Here is a 27,903-nt window from a genome sequence, read left to right on the forward strand (position 1 = left end):
ATCAAGTCAAGCCATCACATAACAGAAAGGCAATAGATAAGCATACCAATACTCCTTTCCGAACATTTCCAAGAGGACCACGATATTTTTCGTAGGCTGCAAAAATAAATAGTGGTAGGAATGAAGAAGATTGCTAGAAAGGATACAACACTAAACAGCTAAAAAGTGAGAAGATCAAAATATTTAAAATAAACCCTGAAGACAAGGAACTTAATAAATCTCACAAGAATTCAAGGTCAGGAAATTACTTATGACAGTAACAAAAGGGTAGTGGAGAGGGAGGGGGGGGGGGGGGGAGATCACCCTATTCTTTACATCTTGGATCAAATCAGTTTAAACAGAAGAAAACAGAATATTGGGACAGATAGGTAATGAGCAGGTACCACACCAGAGCCACAATGACATTTCTACTTACAAAACCAATCTGACTCAGAACTCAAATAAATTACAAATCCAATTTCTCATATTAGATTTATGGAGAATTTCTGCCTTATGTATCTCTATTTTTTTATTAGTAATGATATATTATAAAGAGACTAAGTTACTTTATGTTAGCAAGGATGAAGACAAAAGTAACCTAAAAGAATTACAAAGAATTGTGCTAAAAATTTAAGTGATTCTTTGAAATCTAATATGGAATTGCTATGTGTAAGACCCCACACACATGTATCTCAACTTGATGTTTCTTAATCTGGGTCAGCCAAGGTCAGTTGAAAGAAAATTTGGCACCCATATTGATGACCCAATGATATGATACCAAGTTATGAGGGAGACCTAAAAGGTGATGGATGAAAATGAAAAAGGAAATGGACATAAATATGTTCAAAGGAACATGCAAAAAGATCTCTAGCAGAACATGCATACTCAGGAAAGCACGGTGCATGAATCCAGTTCCACGTGTATCGCTGCTAAACACACTTCTGTAACCAACAAGACCCCTGAAGAACACAAAAAAGAAATTATTTATTTCCTTTCAAGACTATGAAAAAGAATCTCTATAAAATATATCATGAAGAAACAACCTTTTACTTAGAAACAAAAAGATTGGATTATTAGGAGGGTGTTTTTTATTCATCCCTCCAAACCCTAAGATGGGAGGGGGTTGCAATAAAGAAAAAGAATACTGTCCAGTTAGCTTTAATGCTCTCTGGGTTTCTTTGGTCATTTATATGTCCCCATTTGTATTGGACATGACACTTGTAATATATATATATATCACGAAACTGGTAATATATTCCCGCAACACATTACAAATATTTTAAAAACATATCTAATTTTTTTTTTTTATAAATATGTGTGCATGCTAAAGGTATAACTAGGCACTAACCTGGAAGGACAGGTTAAAGACAACCTAGTCCTGCCAAAATTTCCCGGGACAGGACCCATGTCAATAACCTCAGCTCGCCTATGAGATAGGGCTTCCATTATTAACCCCACATGCTCATCGTTTACCTATAAATCACATTTTAAATGTTAAAGACCTCTATTCTTAAGAGAAAACTGCTGCAAATTGAGAGATTCTTACCTCAATAGTGACTTCTTCAATTGGCTCCAGCTTTTGACCCTTTTCAGCTTTATACCTGGTACAGTACAGGAACATTGAGAATTTGAGAATAAGAAGCTTATTGGTAAGGATGATTATGTAAATATATGACCAAATCTGGCACCTTATGTTATCAAAAACTGGGAAAAACTACAAAGAAAAAGAGAGAGTTTTAATCAATGTAATAAAATCAACCTTCCAACTCTTAAACTTGGCATGCCCACCAACCCCCCCCCCCCCCCCCCGGCTCCCTCAATTTATACATTGACCGGCAGCAGTGAACATTAACTCACACTTGCTAAGTTTGATTGAATGTCTACATGTTTGTAATCAATACGTTTCTGTGATCAACTTTCACATTTATGGTTCTAGAACATTGAGGTCTCCAATACTGTCAACAGTCTATTCCATGGAACTGTGTTTGTGTATTCAACATAAATCATACTGCACTAGTAAAGAATGAGATTGAAAAGGCCAGCATATTGAAAACTTACATGACCTTTGGCGGTGAGACAGACAGTTCAAATCCTTCACGCCTCATATTCTCGATTAAGATACCTGTTTCACCCAGAAAGGAAACTAAATTCAACATATACTCAAATGTAAGAACATCCAAAAGAAGAGATGCAAGATCAAAAAAACTCTTGTGGGCCAAAAAAAAACAGTCCTCTTTCTTTGTTCAATCTTTAGAAATTATACAGAAAGATAGGAACAAACCCAGTTGAAGTTCTCCCCTCCCCTGAACTTCATATGACTCTGATAAGCCTGGAAGAACATTTATGGCAAGATTTGTTTCTGCTTCAGCCATTAGCCGATCACCAATCCTCCCTCCAGTCAACTACAAATACATCACCAATAGCACATCACCTCATTTAGAACAATATTATAGAGCACACAAGAAAACATACAAATATCGTAAAATGTTCATGTTGAGGAAGAAAGCATTCAATTCAAGGTGAGTACTGCACTGAAAAATTCCTTAGAGGGGCGATCCAAAGTGAAATCAGACAGAAAACAATGCAAGATCTGAAGCCTCACAAGAATAGGATCAAGTACAACTAATGTAAAATGTAGCCACGTCACATATTATGAAAACAGACCTTGAGAGGCTTTAGATAGGAAAAAAAAGGATTGCATTATCAACGCTTCAGTTTGTATAAAGGCCTGGTTATGTTTTGTTTAGTATCTAGCAAATTGCAAATTCTTTAATGTATTTGCACATGGGAAGCTGTTATGGGATTCTTTACAAAGAAATTGCAAAGCTTCACTTAGGGATGGCATAAAAATAGTTCCATGTGGTAATGGCCGGGTTGTGTATAATTTGGCAACTGTTCAGCAGAATACAAATTAATGCTTATTGCAGTCAGAATGTCTTGTTTTTTTTTTTGGAAAGTTATCGTGGTCAGAATCTCAGGTGTGACATCAGAAGCAAATCAAAAACAAAGAAAGCATAAGAATAATTAATACATCAAGTAGAAAGTGAAAACAAATATGGTCCAAAAGGCTGAATACAGTTTAGGAAGCTCCCCACACATACAGTTCCCATAATGCCAAAAGTATGATCTAGAGGTGGTAGAATTCTTTTTTAGCTTTGATTAATCTCAGATCTTTTCTTTTTATTCATTTTAAGTGAGAGAGAGAGAGAGGGGGGGGGGGGGTTTGGAATTTGGACCCTGAACATCTCCATTGGAAATACCACAAAATGCATTTGACCTAAGGTCCTAGGATAATCTCAAATTTAATCAACATTGATCACATTGCTTTACAAAGAGAAAGATGGTACAGCGAGGCAACCAATGGTGAAAATATTAGAAATAAGAGAAAAAATAGTTCTTATAGAAGAAAATAAAAAAATAAAAATTAATTGTATTGTTTAAGCACTGGCAGATATACTCCCCTATAGGTCAAACTAAAATAAAACATTCTCTTTTCAAATGAGAAAAGGTACAGAACAATGAGAGGGTACGCACACAAACTCAAACACAAATCACCATGTCATTGTCACATACACAAGCACAAATCGCCTTGTCATTGTCATGTATAAATCCATTTTTTCTTTTCTTTTGTAAATTTTCCAAATTTAGTATCATATTTGTTCATGCATTGTCTACAGAACAAAGGATTTGGACTTCTCTCTTTTCCTCTTAGCATAAGGAAAATCTTCCCAGAAAATTAAGAACACGGTAACAAAAAATCAACAGAATGCATTACTGAGACATAAACGGTAGCAAATAGAGCAAATAACAACACATATTGCAATTGATAGAAACAAGAAAGGAAAAAATGATGACTCACATGGGTACCATCACGACCAGCCAATGGAGAGTCATTGACTCCAAAAGTCATAGAAATGGTCGGGGGATCCAACTCAACAGTGGGCAATGCCATCATAACCTTGGCAAATGCAATCATAAGTTCAAAACAAATCCATATTATTTATTTGGATTATCAATAAATATAACACTGAAATGATTATAACTGAAAAATGAAAATAACACACTATAATGTAGACTATCACCTACAACTTGAATATATATACCATTAAAAATGATGTTGAAGATGACAACATCATTATGCAAAAATACAGGTTCCATAGCCAAATTAATGCCCATATGTCCATACAAATCCAAGCATGTGTAATTGTGTGTGTGAACAAGGTACTAACCCTAAATGCAAAAATTGCAAGATGAACATGGGGAGCATAAAAACATGGAAAATATTTAGAAATCTTTAGCTTTTCAAAAAAATCCTCAAATGGAGTAATTATTTGCGACTCCAGAAAGAAATTCTTGAGTGCCTTAGACTTAGACCTCTGATCTAAATTACATTATTTTAGAAAGCCAACCCACTATCAAACTTTTTTTTCTCCATTAATGCCACTATACTAGAACCAGGTCAGTTTTATCCATTTGTCGTTTGAAAGGTTGATAGTAACTAATAATCTTTCAATTTCAATTAAAATTAAGGAACACATAATAGTGAAATCCCTAATTTTATCTCTAGTTTTCTCTCCTTTCTCCATTTTCTCTCCTCTATCTCCCAATTTTCAGCTTTCCTCCTTGTCCTTATTTTTTCTCTCCTATTATAACTATAAGCCATGTGTTAAATGACAAAATTACCTTCATTTATCCCAATTTGATTGGATTGATCTGAATGAATAGAATGAACTCTGGTTTGGGCAGAACTCTAGAAGTTATTTTGGTTAGAATGATTATTTTCCTACAATGTCACATTCTGTAGCACCTAATATCCGAGAGTGGTCATGTCCAACACCTCATGTCCTTGTATAAACACAATACTCATGTCTGGGCCCACGAAATAAGGAAAATAATATTTTCATAACAGTGTCAGTTTCTTTTTTCATTTAATTTGAAATACCACATCAACTTATGTGCTAAGATAACACATACTGGCCAATTCAAAGAACATGGTGCCAAAATGGAATAACAAAAACTGTCAATGACCTCAAAATACGAGGTTGGGGCTTCTTCATGCTTTATCATGGGAGAAAAGAAGCAAAAAGATAACATAAATGACTCTGTGGAACAATAAAAATTGCATTCATTTACCTCCACATTTGCCACTGTATGGCCTATTGATGGACTTGCCAAACCGGCCATTGATATTATATCACCTGCTCCAGCACTGTCAATTGGAACTATGGCCGTACCCTTCTTTTTCATTAATTTCACCACCTACAAGACAAAACCTACAAAGTCAACTCATATGATACCAGTAATGCTTGTTGGATCAAGACACATTGTTTGAAAAATAGAATATTATATTGAAATCAACACTTTAAGGTCTTTGGCATATTGTCTGGAATTTGGACTATTTAATGAATTTATTACTATAATTGATATCAGATATCTCATACAAATTGTATTTAAATGGCAATCTGGCTTAAGTAATTCAATTACTCTTTTGAATCTTTTGCACATATTAGTAAACTTTACTTAAAGTAAATGAAATAATAAGTAATAACTTCAGGAGAAGAAACAAGGTTCACAACCCTCTCGCCATTTGTGTAGCATACTATGAGAAAGTGGAGGGGAGTTAAAACAATAGAGATCAGGATGTCCATTGAAGTTGGTCATACTCACTATGGGATCCACATTCTAGACATGAATGTTATATATGTGCGTGTGTGTCTGTGTGTGTGCACATCATGAAATAATACTATAGAGCATTGAAAATTCACCACCACTGCAGAGAAATGAAGAAAATTGAAGGTTTTGTGGTTCCCATATAGTGGCGAGTACCAGTGAATCTGAAGTTATATGCCTCATTGTTTTCCAGTTAACAAACCATAAAAGGACAGGTCTGATGAGGATAGATACACACCTTAGCTTCTTCAATTTTTTCAACTCCAGAATCTTTATTACGAAGTCCATGGACTCTGTCACCGACACGAATGATTCCAGAAGAAACGCGTCCAGTTAATATTCTTCCAAGATAGAAGTCACGTTCCATCATCGAAACCTGAATGACACTGTCATGTGTGTTTCTCACAGTTTCCAAATAAGGAAGAAAAAAATATAAACAAACCAAGTCAATGGGAAAATGAAACTAAATTATGCCAGATGGCCCACAAGAATTACATTCTTTTATTCCTTCTCAAAGAGATCCCCATCATGTGGCCCAGAATTTTAAAGCAAGTTGTACTATAAAGTTTCCATGTATACAGAACACAGTATTTTTTTTTTTTTTTTTTGAACACACAACCAAACACTAGTAAAATACATGCAACTTGTGTTTTGTGTAATAATTTCTCAACTTAAAAGCACTTCAAGGACAAATCATGGATAGAGCAAATAACAAATAAGCTACCACCAATATTTCTATTCCCACTTTCATATATGCAACCTCAAAAGGACAAAAAGTTCAGCAAGAAAGAAAAATCAAACACGAAGATAAACACTATAAGAAACCCATGAACACTTAAATACCAACCAGCATCTGGAAAGGAGCATCAATATTAGCTGTAGGAGGAGGAACATATTTTATGATGGCATCAAGCAACTGTGACATATTTCTTGCATCAGCAGGAGGCTCTTTGGTGAAACTAGCAGAAGCCCATCCTTCTTTAGCAGAAGCATAAAGAACTGGAAAGTCTAGCTGCTCCTCTAGAAAAAATTATAAGAAAATCTACATTAACTTTCCATAGCACATTTGTAAAGCTGGCAAAAGTCAGAAAAGAAAAAGAAAAAAGAAAAAAAGAGTAAAATTTTCAGCTTCCTATATTTCTCGCACCTGTTGCACCAAGATTTGCAAATAGATCAAACACCAGACTTTCAACTTCATTACACCTCTCCTCAGAAACTGCATAATGATAACAATAAAAATAATGACTAGTCTAAAGAGAAGCATGCAGATAATAGAAAATTCACCTGATAAATAAATAATATTTTATCAAAAGAGGTATAATATTTTTTTAGCTGCCAAGAATAGTGTGAACTTGAGCAATTTCATGTAAGATTTACTAGCCGAATTACCCAATTTAATAAAGCATGGAAAGGTAGGGAAAAGGTCGAAAGGGGTAGTCATGATTAAAAATAACATGAGAAACCATAAACTAGAAGAGAGAGAGGATGGGCAAAAACATAATACATCATCAAAATGACTTCACTCTTCATCTTTAAGTTGTTTTTTTTTTTTTTTTCAAGACCCTTTTCTGTTGCTTTTTCCTTGGACATAATGTAACTAGTAACATCATGTAATTGGCATGACTTCACTTTTCGTAATTCAAAACTTAATGAGTAAAAGAGCCATACCTGCAGGTCGGTCTACTTTGTTCAAAAGAAGAATAGGGCGCAACCCATATTTTAAGGCTTTTGCAAGAACAAACTTTGTTTGAGCAAGTGGACCCTCTCCAGCATCTACTACTAAAATTGCTCCCTCAACCATACCAACAACTCGTTCAACCTATATCCATCCAAACCAGAGTTGTACTCAGATCAAAAAAATAGCTTAGCAATATAAATTTTTTTAAAAAAAAGTAGAGAAGTGTATTTGAAAAAGATGGGTCCTTCCACTTTTGGAGCACCTTAGGATTAGCTAGCTACAAGTAGAAGCGGAAAAAAATCCTTAAATGTTGCTTTTAAGATTCAAACCTAAAAACTAACCTCCCCACACCTTTCCACTTGAGCTATGGCTTGAAAGGCCAACGATTTCTACCCATTGAGGTAGACTTTGAGACTATATCGTACTATCCATTAAATCTAGCACTTAAATGCATGCATAACCTATTACTGTTTTGAATAATTTAGAGGTCAAAGAATATGAGAGCATCACCATGCAGAATAATGTTTGCCAAAATTAAAATTTCAAGAATTTTAAATATTTCCATGCCTCCTCAGCTCCTTTTATATGAGGTATTTAAATCATCAACCTTTATAAGTTTCATGCCACATTAGTAAACCATAGAATTCCTTTTACTTGGATTTAACACATAAAAATAACAAATAATCAGTCAAACATTAAGCTAGGAATAGTCTAGAAGTCCTAAAGCCTTTGCAGTGTAAATAAATCCTAATAGAGTCTTACTTCACCGCCAAAATCTGCATGTCCAGGAGTATCAACCATGTTTAGCTCATTTTCATTCCACAAAATAGATGTAACCTGCATGGAAATATTATGTGATCAGAAAGCATTTCTAAGGAAAACATCTTATTTGTTCAGTAATAAAAATCACTTCAAATTAAAAGGGCTAATACACAGGAAGTATACAAGGCATATGCTTAAGAAAAATAAATATGGAAGAAACAGGAAATATCTAAATTACAAAGATGACCCCCCCCCCCTCCCCCCAAAACCTTCATCCAATCAGAAAGAGATCTCGGATTAGTCTCATTACTGATATTTCAAAACCATCAAACGTTCGAGAAATGCTTCTAGGAAAAACATAAAACAGATAAGAGATTCAATCTAATTGGAGAAGAGGATCACCTAAACAAAGGGTCAACTACAAAATCATTTTTCTAAAGGAAGCCGATAAATTATAAACACATATTTTATCATCAGCAATATTGAATGTTGGGTCACCATGTAAGGAGTACAACAATTTAGAAATGTATGAAAACCTATAAGCTGTATTAAACAATAATTACCACGAAGATTTGATGTAATGGAATATCTCCTGCATTGTTTAGATCATACAAAATAAGTCATACTAAGGTATAGTAAGATAATAGATAGCACCATAATAGTATGGTGCTTGATATAAGAGGAAATAGCCTGTGAACTGCAATTAGCAAAGTTCTGTGCTCCATGGAAAAACATAGGGTGTTGTCTCTGGACTTAAGGAAGGCAAAACGAAAATTTCCCACCCTCTATTATATCACAAAATTAACTTCGATTATGTCATTATATGGGAAACGTCGCTCACACTTGCTCACTTCCTCATAAAAGTAGAACTACAGAAGCCATGTAAATGGGGTCTAACAAGGATTGAATGCCAACAAGACATAGGTCACTCTTTCCATTAATCGCTTAAATGTAAATTAAGCATTTCTTGTTAATCTAATTAATTACCAAAACTTACTACACTAAAGATTCTAGAGGTCAAGCCTTGGTGCCATGGCAAGTGCGTTCCACCAAAAGCAACAAGTCGCAGGTTCAACTCTGGGAATAAGCCTCTCCAAAAAAAATATTCGGGGTAAAGGCTACCTACCAATCAACTCACTCACACCAGACCCCCTAAAAGTGGGAGCTTTGTGCACTGGATCCGACCTTTACACTACAGTAAAGATGCTGAGCATCTGAACTCTCAATTATCTCATTTACTAACCAAGCCACGCACTTCACGGTTGATGATCAGTTAGCTACCCAAATTGTCATAGCATGAAATTGGAATAACAAGCTTTATGAGCAGGTTTAAAGACTATCGTAGTATTAGATTGGAAATGAAGTTCAAGCACTACTATTCAATAGCCTCTTGCACACATATCAAATCAAATTCAAAGAAACAGATCCAAATAAAGAATTCAAAGCAACTAATTGAATACTAAGAATCGAAATTGGTGAACCTTTGAGGCGATAGTGATGCCGCGCTCGCGCTCGAGGCTGATGGAGTCCATGGCGCGTTCGTGGGGGATAACGGCGCCGCACTGGCGGAGAAGGCGGTCCATGAGGGTGGTCTTGCCGTGGTCGACATGCGCTATCACCGCCACGTTGCGGAGCCGGCTAGGGTCGAGTGCGCCGATTGGGGATACGGCGGCGGATGAGGCGGAGGCGGAGGCGGAAGAAGAGGAGAAGGCGCGTAGGAAGAGGGAGTGGGGTTTGAGCGGAGGAGGTGAAGAGAGGGATCTGCGAGTGGAGGACCAGAGTGAGCGGAGCAGCGAACCCGCCATTTCGTTTTAACAGAAATGGCAGAGTTCCTTGTGTTTGTAGTAGTAGTATCAAGTTATTAAGCTGTGGTTGTTGTACAGCATCTGATAGCAGTGAGTGATAGGGTTTAAGAGTTCTGGGGTGTGACCGATAGTGATAGGGTTTAAGACTTTTCTCACCTTTTTCTTTTTCCTTTTTGTTTGTTTTTCTTTCTTTCTTTTTTTTCCCCCCTCTCTTGGTCATTTCTTTTTCTTTTCCAATATTTTAAGAATTTTATCTTCCAAATTACTACAAGTTTATCAACCATTTCGGAATAGGCATGTGTAATTTCAAATTACAATTATCAAATAATGGGAAATTTCCAACTCCTTTTATGGGTATATATATATAGTTCAAGTATTCAAACAGGTGAAGAGAAGAATTTGAACTCATATTTTTCTCATAAAAATAAAACAATTAATATTACTAAATTACAAATTTTTTGGAAAAAACTTCAACTCTTAATCATTACTAAAATTTAGAGTTTCCAAAATTTTGAGAGAATACATGATTTTTTTTTTTTTTTAATCTTCAAATCATTTTTCATGTATCCTAAGACCAACCCAAAATAATAATAATAATAAAAAATAAATCCTTTTTATTCTGCCTTTTGAGTTCTCTAATCTTACACAATACCATTATTTATTACTTTAACGAATCTTGCTCTCTTGTTTAAAATAATAAAAAAATCCGATTATGTCTATGTCTAAATTTAAATAGGATGGCTCTCGAATTCTTGTCTTGTTTTTATATATATATATACTCTTTTTTGGCAATTAGGCTAATTCCCTAAATATATTAGTTATGTGTTCGATTTTGAAACATATTTGTTATGTGGCCACTTTTAGAACTTGAGTTTCAAATACTTGAATTCTTGTCTTTTATATATATATATATATATACTCTTTTTTGGCAATTAGACTAATTTCCTAAATATATTAGTTATGTGTTCGATTTTGAAACATTTTTGTTATGTGGCCACTTTTAGAACTTGAGTTTCAAATACTCGAATTCTAAAGGGGGGAACTTAAAGACTCGAGTTCTATGAAGAAAATAATGAAATGATAATATTTTTTTAAGTTTCTAATGGAACTCGAGTTATATATATATATGAGTTATGTTCAAGTTACACTTAATGTAACTTTAAGTAATAATACACTACTCAATATTTTTTTAATGTGTGTGAATTTTGACAAACCCATCATTAGATTAGACTTTTTTCTTATACCTTACATACTTACAAATTATCAAAACAATTTAAGATTAATAACTATGTCACCAATTAAATGTTTAAATTTCAAAATTTTGTATTTTATAAAATTGTGGATAAAGATGGTTTTCTATATCAAATACTAAATAGCATCCAATTGGCATAGTATTAAGAACACATAATTATAAAACATGCAATCTAACAATGAGATTTTCAAAATACTCATTCAATAAATTGTTATTAGACAATATAACTTTGTTTAAAGATACATCAATTGTAACTTGATCCTACCCCTATATATATATATATATATATATATTGATAGTTAGATTATATTGTTCCTATACTCCTCATATTGACAAAATCTCATGACATCCGAATTTCAAGTTTTCTATGTTTAATTGCTAAAAAAATTAATCTGATTAATGTCAGATTAATTGAATGTTAAGAAGAATGAGAACATTTAATCTAAAGGTAGAAATTTTAAAATATTAATCAACCAAAAAGTTATTGAATGATGTAATTTAAGGAGGAGGTAGTCAAGGTGTAACATTAAAAAGAGTTACTCTAGTTGTAACTTGATCTTAGGTGCATCAACATTAGCTAAACTAAAGTTTTTGGTAAATTTTAACTTAAAATGCTAGTATTTTTTGTTTTTTATTTTTTTTATTCGCACCAACTCATGCAAAAATTATTGTCTACTTTAACACAAGAATCCATTTTTTCTATTTTACATACTTACTTTTCAAAATACACCATATCAAATTATCTATTTAGATTACATTTCATTAAAATATCATTTAAAATTTGTTAAATTGTTTATCTTTTTTCACCCACAACAATCATCATCTACTCTCTTCATTCATTCTTGAAATAGTAACAAAAGGATAAAAAACTATATACAAAATAAATATAAATTTTGAACTTGGTTAGTAAAATGTGATACTTTTTATAGGAGTATTATACAAGGGTTGTACGAGTGCTTGCTTCACAATTTATAATCAGATTGGTTTTTTTTTTTTTTTTGCTTGTTTATGCAAAAATAAAATAAAATAAAAAATCAGTTGCTACAATGATATGATTTTTTTTTTTTGAGAATCAATTGCTACAATGATATGATCAATGTATCATATTGTGACTAGTTCTTTATATCCAGATAATATGGAGTAGTGACTTGGTTATTAGTTTGATAGCTATTAGTTCATCCATTTTTTTAACAACTAAACATACAAAAACCAACGAGTCACACACTACATAGCAATTATATCAAGTATTTCCTCTCATTGTATCATTACATTATGCTATGTAAATTATGTTTGTGTTTAAGTTAATGAAGTTCAATTTAAATTTCAAATATATGATCTCACTAATTAATCAGTCTAGGAAGAACCTATGATTTAGAAAATCACATCTATTATCCTAACACACCCATTCATTGTTCAAGCGGGTGGCTTATCAGCCATCCACCCACTGCACTAAGTGGGCAAAAATCTGAAAGCATTATCCTAAGGAATCCTTTGCTTTAGATCTAAAGAATTTTGTCCGACAAATGGTAAGCTTTCAACTGCTAAAGCTTTCCCACTTCCCTCTATATATAGATTTGCATACATCCATTGTAAAACACATCAAAAAATAGAGAGAAGATAGAGATATAGATTTGGTATTAGCAATATGACTTTCCTATTTTTTCCTTTGTATTCTCCTTACGATTCTTTTAAATCTCTACATGTTAATTGTGCAATATCATTACTCTACTTTGTATTCTAATTATCATTAATGAATTTAAAGTTGCTTCATTATGTGTTTTTTTCCTTTCAAAGTATTAAAATTCAAAGTATATGTTTTGCATACTTGAAGCAACATGGATTTTACTCATGGCTTTAATTCCAAGATGATTGAGGAAGATTTTTGTGTAGCAGATAGTGCAACAACGCACACAATGCTTAAAAATAAGAAGTATTTTCAAAACTTAACTTTAATCAAATCTAAGGTCAATACCATATTTGGTTCATCAAACATAATGGAAGGCTCTGGAAGAGCAAATCTCATGTTGCCTAAAGGCACAAAATTTTGTATTGATGATGCTTTGTATTTTTCTAAATTTAGAAGAAATTTACTTAGCTTTAAGGATATACGAAGTAATGGTTATTATATTGAAACCAATAATGAAGGCAATGAAGAATATCTTTATATTAATTCAATGGTTTCGAGTCAGAAGCTCATACTAGAAAAATTGCTTATTTTCTCTTCTAGGTTATCTTATACTACATTGAAATCAATTAAAGCAAATGTTACAGTGCACCAAAAGTGCTGTGATCCAAGGATCTTTATGCTTTGGCATAATCGTCTTGGACATCTGGGATCAACAATGATGCATAGAATCATTGAAAACTCCCATGGACACCCCTTAATGAATTAGAAGATTCTTTCACCAAATGACTATTCATGTAGTGCCTATTCTCAAGGAAAATTAATAATCAAACCATCACCATCAAAAATTGGTATTGAATCTCCCGCTCTGTTTGTTTCGCTGGAAAACCTTTTGTAAAGATAGTTTTCTACATTTTCCAGTGTTTGGTAGCACAAAAAAAATCTAGTCAATGGAAAACTATCTTTGGTCAACGAAAAACTTTAATAAAAATAAGGTTTATTTTCTATAAGCTGTTTTCCAATTTTTTTTTTTTTTTGGAAAACAATCTCTCTCTCATGCGTTGCATCTCCTATAAATATTATCTTCATCTATAGCCATGGAAAACATAATTTTTTGGCACCTTCTCTCTCTCATGGTAAGTTTTCTTACTTTTTCTCTCTTCCCTTTGCTTTTTCTCTTCTCACACCCTCATTGTCACAAACTCTGGTCTCTCCTCTTCCCATAGATCTCTCTCCTTAACTGTCTCTCTTCTCTCTTTTCTCCATGTTTCTCTTCCCTTCTGTAACACAATTCTCTGATTAGATTTTTCTTTATTTCATTGATCGATCAATAGCTCCAACTTGCAAAGGAGAACAAATTTGCAACGGTAATTATTTCATTCCTTTCTACCAAAATCTCAATTCTTTACTTTGAATTTCAAGCTCGATTTTCTTTTTTCTCTAAGAAATTTTCGGTTTGATGGATTCCAGGCAAAAGTTACTTCTTTTTCATACATAAAGTGCAAAAATAAAATAAAATAAAATAATAGAAGAAGAAGAAGAAAGAATGAAAGAAGTAAAAGATGAAAATTTTAAACATAGTAACTATATTGCTCTAAATTGCTTTTACATGGGACAATCTTTACCGTGGACTAATAATATTGTTATATAATGAATGATAATTGTTTAGGAGAATTGCATTTGTTGTCAAATACATTTTTTGTTAGCAAATACTATATAGTGATGATATATTATGCAGTACATTATTTAAATACATAATTTAGAGTAATATTGAAGACTTGTAGTTGACCATAGTAGACAAATGGTTGATATGTGTGTGCGCGCGCATACGTTACTGTCTAATATATAGCAAGATGAGTGGTAGAGATCATGAAAATTTGACAACTAATTAATTTTGATTGTATCTATTGTCAAAATTTTAGATTAATTAGTATGAAAACCAAATTCATTCTTGGTTTTTTATTTATAATGATTACATTAGTTAGTTTACATAATATACATGTTTTAAATTATACGAGAAATATTTTAAAAAAAAATTGCATTCCAAACACCAGAAAACATTCTCAAGCGCATTTTCAAGGTCGTTACCAAACACTGGAAAATAAGACAGTTTTCTAGAAAATACTATTTGAAAAATGTATCATTTTCCAGAAAACGTTAATGCTAAAACAAACAGAGCGTCCATTTTTCTTATAAAGAATTCAAGGAGATATTTGTGAACCTATACATCCACCTTGTGGACCATTTAGATATTTTATGGAGTTAATAGATGCATCAACAAGATGATCACATGTTTGTCTACTTTCTACTAGGAATACTACATTTGCTAGAATGCTTGCTCAAATTATTAGGTTGCAGGCATAATTTCCTGATCATCCAATATAGAAAATTTGCTTAGATAATGCAGGTGAATTTACATTTCAAGCATTCAATGACTACTATATATCAATTGGAATTGATGTTGCACACCCTGTTGCACATACACACACTCAAAATGGTTTGGTTGAATCATTGATCAAAAGACTTCAAATGATTGTCTGTCCTTTGCTTATGAAAACAAAATTACCTGTTTCATTAGTTCGCATTATAGCAATTGCTTACCATAAACACTTTCTAATGCAACTTGTTTGTGGTCAACAACCAAATGTTTCTCACTTTTGAATCTTTGGTTGTGCAGTATACATTCCCATTGCACCTCCATAACACACTAAAATGGGTCCTTAACGTAGACTCGAAATTTATGTTGGTTTTGATTCTCCATCTATTATTAGATATCTTGAACCTTCAACTGGTGATGTTTTTAAGGCACGTTTTGATAATTGTCATTTTGATGAAACAGTCTTCCCGACATTAGGGGGAGAAAATTCGTTGCCAGAAGCACGAGGAGAGATAACTTGGAGTGCTTTGACGTTATCTCATCTTGATCCTTGCTCAAATCAATGTTAACTTAAAGTTTAGAGGATTATTCATTTGCAAAGTATTGCAAACCAATTACCGAATGTATTCACTGACAGTAAGAAAATTATGAAATCTCACATTCTAGCTGCTAATACCCTAGCAAGGATTGAAGTCCCTGTAGGACAATCCATTAATACAACAACAAATGAGTTTAAACCACACCTGAAGCGTGGAAGACTTGTTGGGGATAAAGATAAAATCCATAGAAAGAGAAAAATGCAAGAAAAGCAAGTAGTTGCTCATGAAGAAGCTATACCCATGAAATAGGCAACAGAAATAATTAATCTATCCAAAATTCATAATTCTCCTGAAAATAAACCCTCTGAAAATTACCCTCCTGAGGAGGAATCACTGAAAGGTTATCCCCTAAAGAGGATAAGGTACCTAAAAATAATGAGATCTCAATAAATTATGTGAGTATAGGATATATGGGATAGAAATAAAATTGTTGTCGACAACGTATTTTCATTCAAAGTTGCCATTGACATTACCGAAAGTAATGATCTTGAATTGGAACCCCAACTCATCGAAGAATGTCGATGTAGGAATGATTGGTCAATGTGGTTAGAGGCAATTCAAGCAGAATTAAATTCATTTGAAAAATGTGAAGTATTTGGACCTATAGTCCAAACACTTGAGGGTGTAGTGCTTGTCAGATATAAATGGGTATTTGTATGAAAGCGTAATGAGAAAAATGAAATTACGAGGTGCAAAGCATGACTTGTGGTAGAAGGTTTCTCATAGAGGCCTGGCATTGATTAGAAGGAAACATATGCTTCTGTAATTGATGCAATTACATTCAGATTTTTTATTAGCTTAATGGTAACAGAAAATTTAGACATGCGTTTAATGGATGTGGTCACAACATATCTATACGGATCATTAGATAATAATATATACATGAAAATCCCTAAAGGATATAAAATGCCTGAAGCATATGACTCCATATCCCGAAGCATGTATTCTATCATGCTACAAAGGTCCTTATCTATACTACTATATAAAGGGCTTCCCCTTTTTGGATTCCTTTTTTTTATGTCTAAGTTACCCTCATCATACTCACTTACAAGTGTTCAACTTACAGGGATAAATATGTAAATTAAAACTCCTACACTTTAAGATCCATAAACTCACGTACACTTTGCCAGTTTCTATCTCACTTTCTATCTCTCATTCTTCTTCAAATTGAAGACATTTAGTTTAGCTCTATATCCTCCTTTCTTTTTCTTCAGATTGAAGACATTTATTATCAGAGGCTCCAACAACTTTTCAGGTTTTATCTTTTGCAAATTCCTCTTTGTTTTCTTTTCTATTCTTTTGTTTATCATTGACTTTCTTTGAGGTCTTACCTGCCATGGCTACCGAGTATTCATAGTTTGAGGAGTATTTACTTGTGAATGAATGTGATTAGGGATTCAAGGGTGTTTGATGATGGCTTATTACCGAGGTTGACTTTGAGATTTCAAATAGGAGGGTTTGTGCTTGAATTGGCTACTTGAAAAAGGATATTGGTAAGGGCTCTTTCTTTTTGTTTTGGCCTAGAATTAAACACAAACACTTTTTTGGGTTTTTTTTTTTTGGGAATTTACGGTATATTTTTTAAGGGAATTAAGCTACTTGATTTGGTTATTTATTTATTTTATTTATAGGAATTTACTCTTCTTCTTTTTTTTAAAAAATTTTATTTTTATTATATATATATATATATTTATAGGAATTATGCTTCTTTGACCGAAGACATATCATCAATTATACACCAATTTTTATTCCAAAGATTGAGTCATAATTGAAAAAGCCTCATCTTGCACGCGTGATGATATAAGAAAACATTTAATGTCTTGAAAAAGGTAAGGAAGTGCTATGGGTCATCTCTGTCTTGGGGTTCTTTCTTGCTGGGATTTTGTAGAGAGGTTTGGCTACTGTTCTGTGTTGGTGAAAATGGGAAAAGGTGGGATTTTTCACGTGTTTTGGGGATTTGTTTTCAGTTACGTTCCTTTCTGTTTTGCTGGTTGTATGGTGGCTGAGATTTTTGGGTTGGTAAAGGAGAGGAGGGATTTTTTGTTTTGTGTCGGTGGAGATGTAAAAAGGAGGGATTTTTGGGGTTCTATTTTGAAGGCTTGTAGTGAGGTTGTATGGGGTTTGGGGGTAGGTGTAGAAAGGGAGATACTTTTTTTACACTACTTTTTTTTAGAGGGTATTATTATATATTTGATGTATCATGTTAATGGTTACCCAATTTAAACCTCACATGAAGTGGTTGTTATCTAAGAAATTGTTGTAAAAAAATTTCTTTTGTAACATAAATTATATTTATCGTTTGTATAATTCTATGTGAAATTCAATTTACATGTTTTATTTTTTTTATTTTTTTATTTTTTTTATAATTATTAATTTACTACTCTATAAAAAATGTTACGTACCTTTTCTCAGTTTTAAGGGTAGTTAATATCTTTGAAAATTAAACTCTTTTTAACTTTTGTTATGGATGTGTAGTAAGTGGCTAACTTTTAGGATTAAAACAATACATTTTAGGATTAAAATTGATCCTTTTACTGTAAAAGAAAAAAAAAATGATAGTTGCTAAATTTTAAATATAAGTTGTTTCCACTTTTTGTTATGGGTGTGTAGAACATGGCTAAATTTTAGGATTAAAACACAACATTTTAGAATTAAATGAGAAGTTTTTAACGTGGGGAGTGTTATTGCAACCCACATGTATAAATCATACATTAAACAAATGTGGGAGACTGGTAGTTTTATCCAAAAAATTTTAACATGTATTTACCCACAAATGTGTACTGTTTTTAAACTTTGAATTTGAAAAAAAGGGTGGCCGGGTAGTGTTTTTTGGATAAAATGTGGGATTTAAAAAAAAAATAGTTTAATCCGAAATTTTTAAACATGTAGTTTTTCTTTTTTTGATAAACTTTTAAATAAGGATAGGGGTCACACCAATTCCCCACGTTAATATTTTAAATTTCCATAAAATTTAGCTTTTTATTTTCTTTCAAAATCAGATATCCTAAAAATTAGGTTTTCTTTTATATTTCTTTTTCACTTTATTTATTTATTTTTTACTGATGAGTTTTTTTTTTTTTTTTTTGGTTATATTCTTTTCCGTGTTCTTTTTCATTTTGTACGTATGATTTTTGTTTTGGATAGAATTATTGATGTGGGTTATTGTGGGATAAGGATAAGGTATTTTTAAACTTTGAATTTGAAAAAAAAAAGGGTGGCTGGGTAGTGTTTTTTGGATAGAACAGGGGATTTTTTTTTTTTTAAAAATAGTTTAATCTGAAATTTTTGAATGTATAATTTTTCTTTTTTGATAAACTTTTAAATAAGGATAGCGTCACACCAATTCTCCACATTAATCTTTTAAATTTCCCTAAAATTTAGCTTTTTATTTTCTTTCAAAATAAGATATCCTAAAAATTAGGTTTTATTTTATATTTCTTTTTCACTTTTTTTTTTTTTTAAATTCTGTAAAAATGAGGATTTTTTTTTTTTGGTTATATTCTTTTCCGTGTTCTTTTTCATTTTGTATGGATGATTTTTGTTTTGGATAGAATTATTAATGTAGATTATCGTGGGATAAGGATAAGGTATTTTTAAACTTGAATTTGAAAAAAAAGGGGTGGCCGGGTAGTGTTTTTGGGATAGAACATGGGATTAAAAAAAAAAAAAAAGTAGTTTAATCCGAAATTTTTGAACGTGTAGTTTTTCTTTTTTTGATAAACTTTTAAATAAGGATAGGGGTCACATCAATTCCCCACGTTAATCTTTTAAATTTTCCTAAAATTTAGCATTTTATTTTCTTTCAAAATCAAATATCCTAAAAATTAGGTTTTATTTTATATTTCTTTTTCACGTTATGTACAAATGAGGGTTTTTTTTTGGGTTTTGTTATATTCTTTTCCGCATTCTTTTTCATTCTGTACGGATGATTTTTGTTTTGGATAGAATTATTGATGTAGGTTACCATGGGATAAGGATAAGGTATTTTTAAACTTTGAATTTGAAAAAAAAAGGGTAGCCAGGTAGGGTTTTTTTGGATATGTGGGATAGTTTTATTTTTTCAAAATAAGGGTAGCTTTTTTTTTTGGATAAAATGTATGACTTGATAACTGTCATTAAAAATAGAACAACAACAACACCACTAAAAAGAAAAAAAGGTGGATGCACATCTAGTGCCTTCCCTTAACCAAAAAAAAAAAAAACAAAAATTTGAGTCTTTTACCGTAAAAGAAAAAAAAATGGTAGTTACTAAATTCTAAATATAAGCGCTAAATTCTAAATATGAGCTCTTTTTAAATTTTTGTTATGGATGTGTAGTACATGGCTAAATTTTAGGATTAAATACAACTTGATAACTATCATAAATAAAAGAACAATAACAACACCACTAAAAAGTAAATGTTAGTTGTTTCTCGAAAAAAGAAAAAAGAAAAAAAAAGTAAATGTTAGTATTAGCTCCAATGGGTAAGCATATTCACTGGCTAACTAGAACTTGAACATGGCCTTACAAAAAGGCATGATTTTGTTTTAAAGTGTGCCAAACAAGTACAACAAATTTAATCTAATTTAACTAGAAATGAGCTTGGGAAAAAAAAATAAACATTTTCTAAATTATATTTTGGTCACAGATCTAACAATTCATAACCTAAATCTAAAAATATTCTCAAAACTTCAAGAAGTGTAACTTATTTCTCCTATTTTACTAAAAATTTATTACAATTGCACATTTTATTACAATTCTTTCATGTGATTAATTTGTTCAAAATTAGTTCAATTTTTTAAGGTTTTAATACATGCTATCTATGACCAGGAAAGATTTATTGCTTATTGTGTATGTATGTGCAACGACTACTATAAATTTAATTTAATTTATTTAGAAATGAGTTCACAAAATACATTGATGGTGAATACCGATGATATAGAACGTCATCAAGAATGATAGAGATATTATGCTCGCCTGAGAAGCCAACGAGAAGACAATGAAAGCAGAAATATTCGATTGGCAAGACTTCGTGCCAATTACTCCAGACAAAGACAATAAACTTTGGGTGGTGATCATATTTTAGTGGGAAGGCCAACAAATTTAAATGAAGAAGATGTTGTGCATTCTAATTCAACATCAACAAACCCATCACTAATACCACCTAATCACGAGGCTGGACGAAGTCATCGGCTTACACATATCCATAACTTGGCACACAATATGCTAGTTGAGCATAGGGCTATGCAAGATGTTAGTGGTGAGATTATAGTTTTGTATCTTTAAACATTCTTCATTGCTTGGAATCTTATTATTTTGAGAAAATCTATAGTTTTTGGCATGTTAGTTGTATGTCAATGTAGAGAAAGATGCTAACTTAATGTTTATAATATTAAATTTAGGTCTCCCTCCAACTATCCAACTATAATGGCAAATGACTTTGAGGCTAGACCAAGTCATATAAATTCTGATGTTAAAAATGGTAAGTTTTATACTAGCCTTTGAGCTCGCGCTCACATGCGTGCTCAAAAGCTCTTCTATTTTTTGGGTAAGGGTTAATTTAGAGCGTTTATTATAATTTGAGATTACTACATTTTTTAATCACAAAAAAAAAAAAACATAGGGTGTGATGAAAAATTATTTCACCACACATAATAATCCCAAATTATAATAAATGCTCTAAATTAACCCTTACCCAAAAAATAGAAGAGCCTCTAAGCACGCACGTGAACGCATGCTCAAAGGCTAGTATGAATTAAAGCAATTCGAATGCATGTGGTATAATCGCCTCAGTGAATACTTATTAAAAGAAGGATTTGTGAATAATCCAATTTGTACATGCGTTTTTATTAAAAACTCAAAATCCGGATTTGCTATTGTTGCGGTATATGGTGATGATTTAAATCTTGTGGGGACTCCAGAAGAGCTCACAAAAACCGCAAATTATTTAAGGAATGAGTTCGAGATGAAAGATCTCAACCTTGGACTGCAAATTGAACATTTTTCAAATGGAATTTTTGTTCATTAGTCAACATACATAGAAAATGTCCTAAAACAATTCCTAATAGATAAAACTCACCCTTTGAATACTCAATGGTGGGTAGGTCACTAGATGTCAAAAAGGATCTTTTTCATCCTCATGACGATGATGAAGAAATTTTTGGTCCCTAAGTACCATATCTTAGTGCAATTGGTGCTCTAATGTATCTTGCAAATTGCACACGGCCGGACATAGCCTTCTTAGTAAATTTGCTAGCAAGATATAGTTCTGTACCAACTCAAAAACATTGGAATGGAATCAAGCATGTATTACCCTACCTCTGTGGAATGACTGACTTGGGATTGTTTTATCCAAAAGGGTCAAATCCACAGTTGATTGGATATGCAAATGCAGATTATCTTTTTGGTCCACATAAAAGCCGATCACAAACAGGTTATTTGTTCACTTGTGGCAACACTACCATTTCATGGAAATCTGTCAAGCAAACGTTATCTGCTACATCCTCTAATCACTCATAGATTATTGCGATCCATGAAGCAAGTCATGAGTGCATTTGGCTAAGATCGGTAATTCAACACATTCGAGAAAAATGCGGCTTATCATCAATCAAAGAAAGCCCCACAATCTTATATGAAGACAATGTTGCTTGTTTTGCTTAGATCAGGGGAGGATATATCAAAGGTGATCGAACCAAGCATATTTCACCAAAATTCTTTCATACACATGAGCTCCAAAAGAACGGTGAAATTGATGTCAAGTAGATACGATCAAGTGACAATTTGGTAGATTTATTCACTAAGTCATTACCAGCCGCAACGTTAAAGAAGATAGTACACAACATTGGCATGCGTCGACTTAAAGATCTTTGAAGTTATATGTACTCATGAGGGGGAGAAAATGATTAGTGGTGATTGTATTCTTTTTCCTTCGCTTAGGTTTTTCCCATTGGGTTTTCCTTTGCAAGGTTTTAATGAGGCAATCTAAAGGCACTTAAAAACTCACTAGAATACTGTACTCTTTTTCTTTTGCCATTGGTTTTTTTTCCCACTGGGTTTTTCCTTGGCAAAGTTTTAAATGGGTGCAGCAACTTTTGGGGATCTTGCCCCCTTTGTAGTTGCTTCATCAGTTCATCTTCCGCCTATATATATGAGCCTTCGCTCCCATTGTAATATACTAAAAATATTAGAGAGACACTGGGAGTAAATGAAGAAATATATGTACATCAGTTTTAGAAATAATATGTTGTGGATGACCACTAGACAAAAAGCAACTTAGATATAATATCATCCTTATATTTTATTCTCTTGCCGATATATATATGTATGTATGTATGTATTTCCTCTGCATCAAAACAAACTCAAGATTTTTTTTAGACGGAATTTTTTCTTCTGCATCAACTGATATAAAGGGTCTGTTTGGATACAACTTATTTTTGCTGAAACTGAAAATTGAAAACTGAAAACTGAAAATACTGTAGCAAAATTATTTTTAAATGTGTGAATAGTATCGTTGACCCATTTTTAATATTTTTTAACCCATAAACAGTATCAAACAGAATATAAACAGTACTCAACAGTACATAAACAGTGCTCTTGTCCCCCGAAAGCAGAAACGGTATAGGAAAAAAGAAAAAAAAAGAAAAAAAAGAAGAAGAGTAAAACGCAAAACACAAAACACAAAACGTGACTTTCAGCCGGACCCAAACCCACAAAAATTGTCACCCTCAAAAAATAAAATAACACTACCACACCACAAAATGAAGGCATCGAAATCGTCCCACCCACGCTACCAACTCATGATTGATCCCAAGCAAAGACCCAATCATTCACAAAACCTCGACCTAGCGGCCGATTGGCCACCTAAAGCCATCCCAAGCCAAGATCGATTCATTCAAAAGTGACTTTTTGATCCATAAGCTCATTTAACAATTCTTTCATGCTTTTTAGTGCTGAAGTTATTATGTTTTTTGTTTTGTTATGTCGATTTATCTCTATAGAAAGTTGTTAGACATCGGGCTTATCGAGCACTTACAATTCCTTGCGAACTATCAAAAAATAATACTAATAATTCATTAATCTTTTCTTTCCTTTTTTTTTTTTTTTTGTGCCTAAAATCAGTTAAATTCATACTACTTTTGTAAAATTAACTTGCTTTTATTGCTAAATCATCTATTTAGGATCATCTTTTGTATAAATTTTAGTTGAGTTATAAAATAAAATTGTTAGAACTGCTATTCGATGGGTTGTGGGTAGATCACTAAGCCTCAATTTCATTTATCTTTACCTACCAAATAACACTTTCTCTTCAATTAATTTTCTTGTTTGAATTTAATTTAATCTTTTAGTTTGCTAATCATCATTCTTTCCTATAGGTTCGACCTCATACTCACGAGTTATTACTTCTTGATAATTCTAGAGCATTAATGAAGACACTGCTAAGTTTAGCTGATTTTTGGCATATAGTTTGAATTGATATCACCATAAAGGGATAGGAAAAAATCCCATAAATTTTTTTTTTGTTTGTTATTGTAGGTCAATACAGTTGTCTCCTATCCATTTTTATGATCTCAATTCATTTATTAAAAGTTGAGTAATGTTACAGACAAACTAATTTATAACAATTTTACAAATGGTTGATGTAGCTTTAGTAATTTTCAAATAATTATTGGTAAACATAAATGTAATGTTAGTGGTGGACTCATATTAGAATTAATAAGAATTTGCCACATCAATAATTTGTAAAAATGTTATAAAATAGTTTGTGATTATAACATTACTCTTAAAAGTTACAAAACCTCTAGTGACTATTTTTTTCTTCCACTAGAGGTGTAACCCTCTCCATTTCTCGTGTAGAAGAGAGTACAGAGTTGATCCTAAGTTTCTTGTGCACAAGTGACTTTTATCAACCTCAACCAAAATAATTAGCAACCATGATAAAACATATAGCATTGACATTGTATTATAAAAAAAATTGGCAGTTTGCATTAATACTTTGTTTGAAAAAGATACAATTTAAGAACAGAATGTCTGCCCTACTAAGGTGCATAGAGCATGTAAAGCATGAAAGGAAGTATGATATTTTTTTTCCTACATTCAATCATATGATGTGAATGTAGCTCATGGTCTAACAGTCTCTAGCAAAAGCTTAGATGGAGCAACAATTTACAATAATGTTATCATAATTGGGTTTGATCACAAATATTACATTTGTAGGTTTTTGTATTTGCCTAAAATCCATTTGAAGCATAGGAACACGATACATCGAAAATAAACTAACAAGATAAGAGAGAGACAGAGAGAGCGAAAACTGCAGAACATCATAGGTTCAATAGACCGGCATATATATAGGAGAGGAAGACTAGGACAAGGGTTGTGGCTGTTACAAGGAAGACGCATGAAGTTGATTTAGAGGAATGTGCATGGCTTTGGCTTCCGTCGCCTTTTCTTTGGTTTAGGGGGCTGCAAAACAACCTTGATTGCAGCATCAAACACAGCCTTGACATTCTGAAATATCACAGGAAAGGAAGACGTAATTAGATAAGCACTTGGGAAGCAGAACTCCCAAATCAATGCTAAAATTATTGCTACAAGTTGAATATAGATGTGGAAGAGAAATAAGCATGAAAGATTAGAACAAGTGTCCAGTGTGATACAATTAAATATGTAAGTAAATGTAACTTCATGGGGGTATTTATAAGGAAAGAAGTTAATGAAAACAAGTGTGCAATATGTCAGGTAAACAAAGGATCTTGACGGGGAAAAGGGGCTGGTTTACAAAAGGGGCAAGAAATTAAGCAAAGGAGTATTTTTACCTCAAAATAATGCTATTTTTGGACTAATTTTTCAAATAATGCCTTGTAATTGACGGGTTGGCAAGGAAAAGAAAAGAATGAAAACACCAAGTAAGAGAAGATAAAACTAAGGTTGTGAAGAAATTTTGTTTTGTAGCCAATCAAAATGGCGCATCCAAAATCTGTAAATTTTTTTTGTAATGTTTTTTTTATGTGTTGTTCAAAGTTAGCATTTAAGTTTACATCTTTTGTATCTTATTCAATCTGTTAACTTCACATATTGATATTATTAGTATGACTACAATACTTAAGCATGTCAGAATGTCATACTCATTCACAATAACCAGTACTAATTTTATTTCATAAACAGAACTTTCATGGGCGTTACCAGTATAGGTATGCCTCAGTATCCATATTTCAAGTACATGTTCTCAAGTTAGCAAAAATTAATGTAAAATTATTAGGAGACTTGTTGAGTTGATGCACCCTGTCCTCAATACAGCAAGGAATCAAAATTTGATGTAACAACACTAGGCAGTTAGACACGTACATCTAGAAAAAGTGCAGGTCTTGAAGAAATCACTAAAAAAGAAGTAGGGAAACTAGAGGAAATAAAAAGATAAATGTGGAATTTTTTGGAGCTTGAAGCAGAATTATCAAACTGTCAATTTCTTGTTTGCTTTATAAAGTAGCATCAGACACAAGCCATTAGAATCTTAGACTCGTTTTTACAGTTGAAGGCTATCCTACTTTAATTTTGTAACACACCCTTACTGCCTCTGGCAAAACGTATTCATATTTCATAAATCATAGATCACAAAGTTAATTACCGAACCTGTTGAGTCTTGGAGCTGCACTCTATGTAAACAGCAGCACCAATTGCCTTCTTGAGTTCTTCACCCTGACCAACATTGAATAATCTTACCATGAAGTCCATGAAATTGACAATATTAACTTTTTAGAAAGAGAAATTGTAACATTTCATTAGTATTTGGTTCCTGTCCACCCTCAGTAGAGACTTGCCTGAGCAGCTGTAATTGGTGTAGCGCCGGGATGATTAATCAAATACTGCTTGTCTTCTCGTAGATCTGTAGCAAATTACAAACAAAGTTACATAGGTTACTTTTAAATCAGCTATTATACAAATCAGAAGGTCAATTGGCTAGTGATGATTCATATACTCCTAGTTGTGTAAGTAATTCATACCAAGTTTGGTTCCCACAAGCACTATTGGCACAGTAGGGGCGTAATGCCTCAGCTCAGGAATCCACTGGGAGCCAAAAAATAGATATTTCAGACTGGAGAATGTGAAGCATTAACGTGTTTAAGAAATTGAGAAGAAAGATTGTTGGGTTTTTGATGAAAAACCTTCTTAGAGATATTTTCATAGCTGGCTTTGCTGATGAGAGAGAAGGCCAGCAAGAACACATCTGCACCTCTATAACTCAAAGGCCTCAGCCTGTTATAATCCTCCTGTCCTGTATTCACCAAACTACGTTAAGTACTTAGGGTATAACATGATTTTGTATCTCAACAAAACTATTAAGCATAGTGTGTTTGGTTGCCAAAAAAGAAAACTATTTCAATTCAAGTTACTAGAGGCCTATTTTTCCCCCATTTTTCACTTTATGATACAATTTTTAAGTATAATGTTTATGAACCCTCTGAGACAGAACTGAGAATTATAGTAGCAATTACTTTACTTACCTGCAGTATCCCATAATCCAAGGTTAACTGTGCTGCCATCAACCACCACATTGGCACTAAAGTTGTCGAACACGGTAGGTACATAATCCTATAAGAATTTGAACAAAGAGTACATCATAATTACGAAAGTAAGACTGTAAAGCTTAATATAGTCAAGCATATTAAACATGGATACGTATAATGCAAGTATAAATTGTTATGAAACATCATCGATCATACTGTGGGGAAGGTATTGCTAGTATAAGATATTAGCATGCAAGTCTTTCCAACAGCTCCATCTCCAACTGTGACACACTTGATGAATCTTGCAGTACTCATGTTTGAAGTCCAATTCCTTTTCTTCACACTCCTAGCAAAGCCTAGCTCCTCCCTGAATTCTTTAGCTCCATTAGTAGAAGCCCATAGATTTCTCTCTCTCTCTCTCTGAAAAATTCAAAAACTTCTATAAGATAGAAAGCAACAAAGGAGGGTATAGAATTGGAGGGCACTTGGGGGAGGTTTATAAGTTTGAATTTTGAATAGAAATGGAGGGGGGGACAGTGGCATTTAATAAGATAAACAGCCCAGCACCAACTTTTGTGGTGTATCTTTATCTTTACCATGATTGCCAATGGCTTTCTGTTCCTTTAAGGGGAAGGACAAAGCAGCATAGGCTAAAGATCAACAAAAGAGGTGTTTG

At 32.7% G+C, this 27,903-nt stretch overlaps 2 protein-coding genes across 2 annotated transcripts; both read right to left on the reverse strand.

The window, feature by feature from the left end:
- Position 1: 1 nt before the first annotated feature.
- LOC115956874 (GTP-binding protein TypA/BipA homolog) lies at positions 2-10,045 on the reverse strand. Its single transcript, XM_031075147.1, has 14 exons — positions 9,571-10,045; positions 8,090-8,164; positions 7,318-7,468; positions 6,797-6,865; positions 6,497-6,669; positions 5,888-6,025; positions 5,113-5,238; positions 3,839-3,937; positions 2,261-2,381; positions 2,038-2,101; positions 1,526-1,580; positions 1,328-1,452; positions 865-938; positions 2-96 (listed from the first exon to the last, which is right to left on the reverse strand). Exons 1-14 carry the CDS (start codon positions 9,892-9,894, stop codon positions 2-4), a joined length of 1,689 nt encoding a protein of 562 aa, XP_030931007.1. The 5' UTR covers positions 9,895-10,045.
- Positions 10,046-24,851: 14,806 nt separating this feature from the next.
- LOC115954750 (rac-like GTP-binding protein RAC2) lies at positions 24,852-27,743 on the reverse strand. The gene is made up of 7 exons (XM_031072681.1): positions 27,444-27,743; positions 27,225-27,312; positions 26,886-26,995; positions 26,724-26,787; positions 26,541-26,605; positions 26,353-26,418; positions 24,852-25,230 (listed from the first exon to the last, which is right to left on the reverse strand). Exons 1-7 carry the CDS (start codon positions 27,540-27,542, stop codon positions 25,132-25,134), a joined length of 591 nt encoding a protein of 196 aa, XP_030928541.1. The 5' UTR covers positions 27,543-27,743; the 3' UTR covers positions 24,852-25,131.
- Between the last annotated feature and the right edge of the window lie 160 nt (positions 27,744-27,903).

This window comes from Quercus lobata, chromosome 8 (genome assembly GCF_001633185.2).
Source record: "Quercus lobata isolate SW786 chromosome 8, ValleyOak3.0 Primary Assembly, whole genome shotgun sequence".
NCBI classification, from domain to species: domain Eukaryota; kingdom Viridiplantae; phylum Streptophyta; class Magnoliopsida; order Fagales; family Fagaceae; genus Quercus; species Quercus lobata.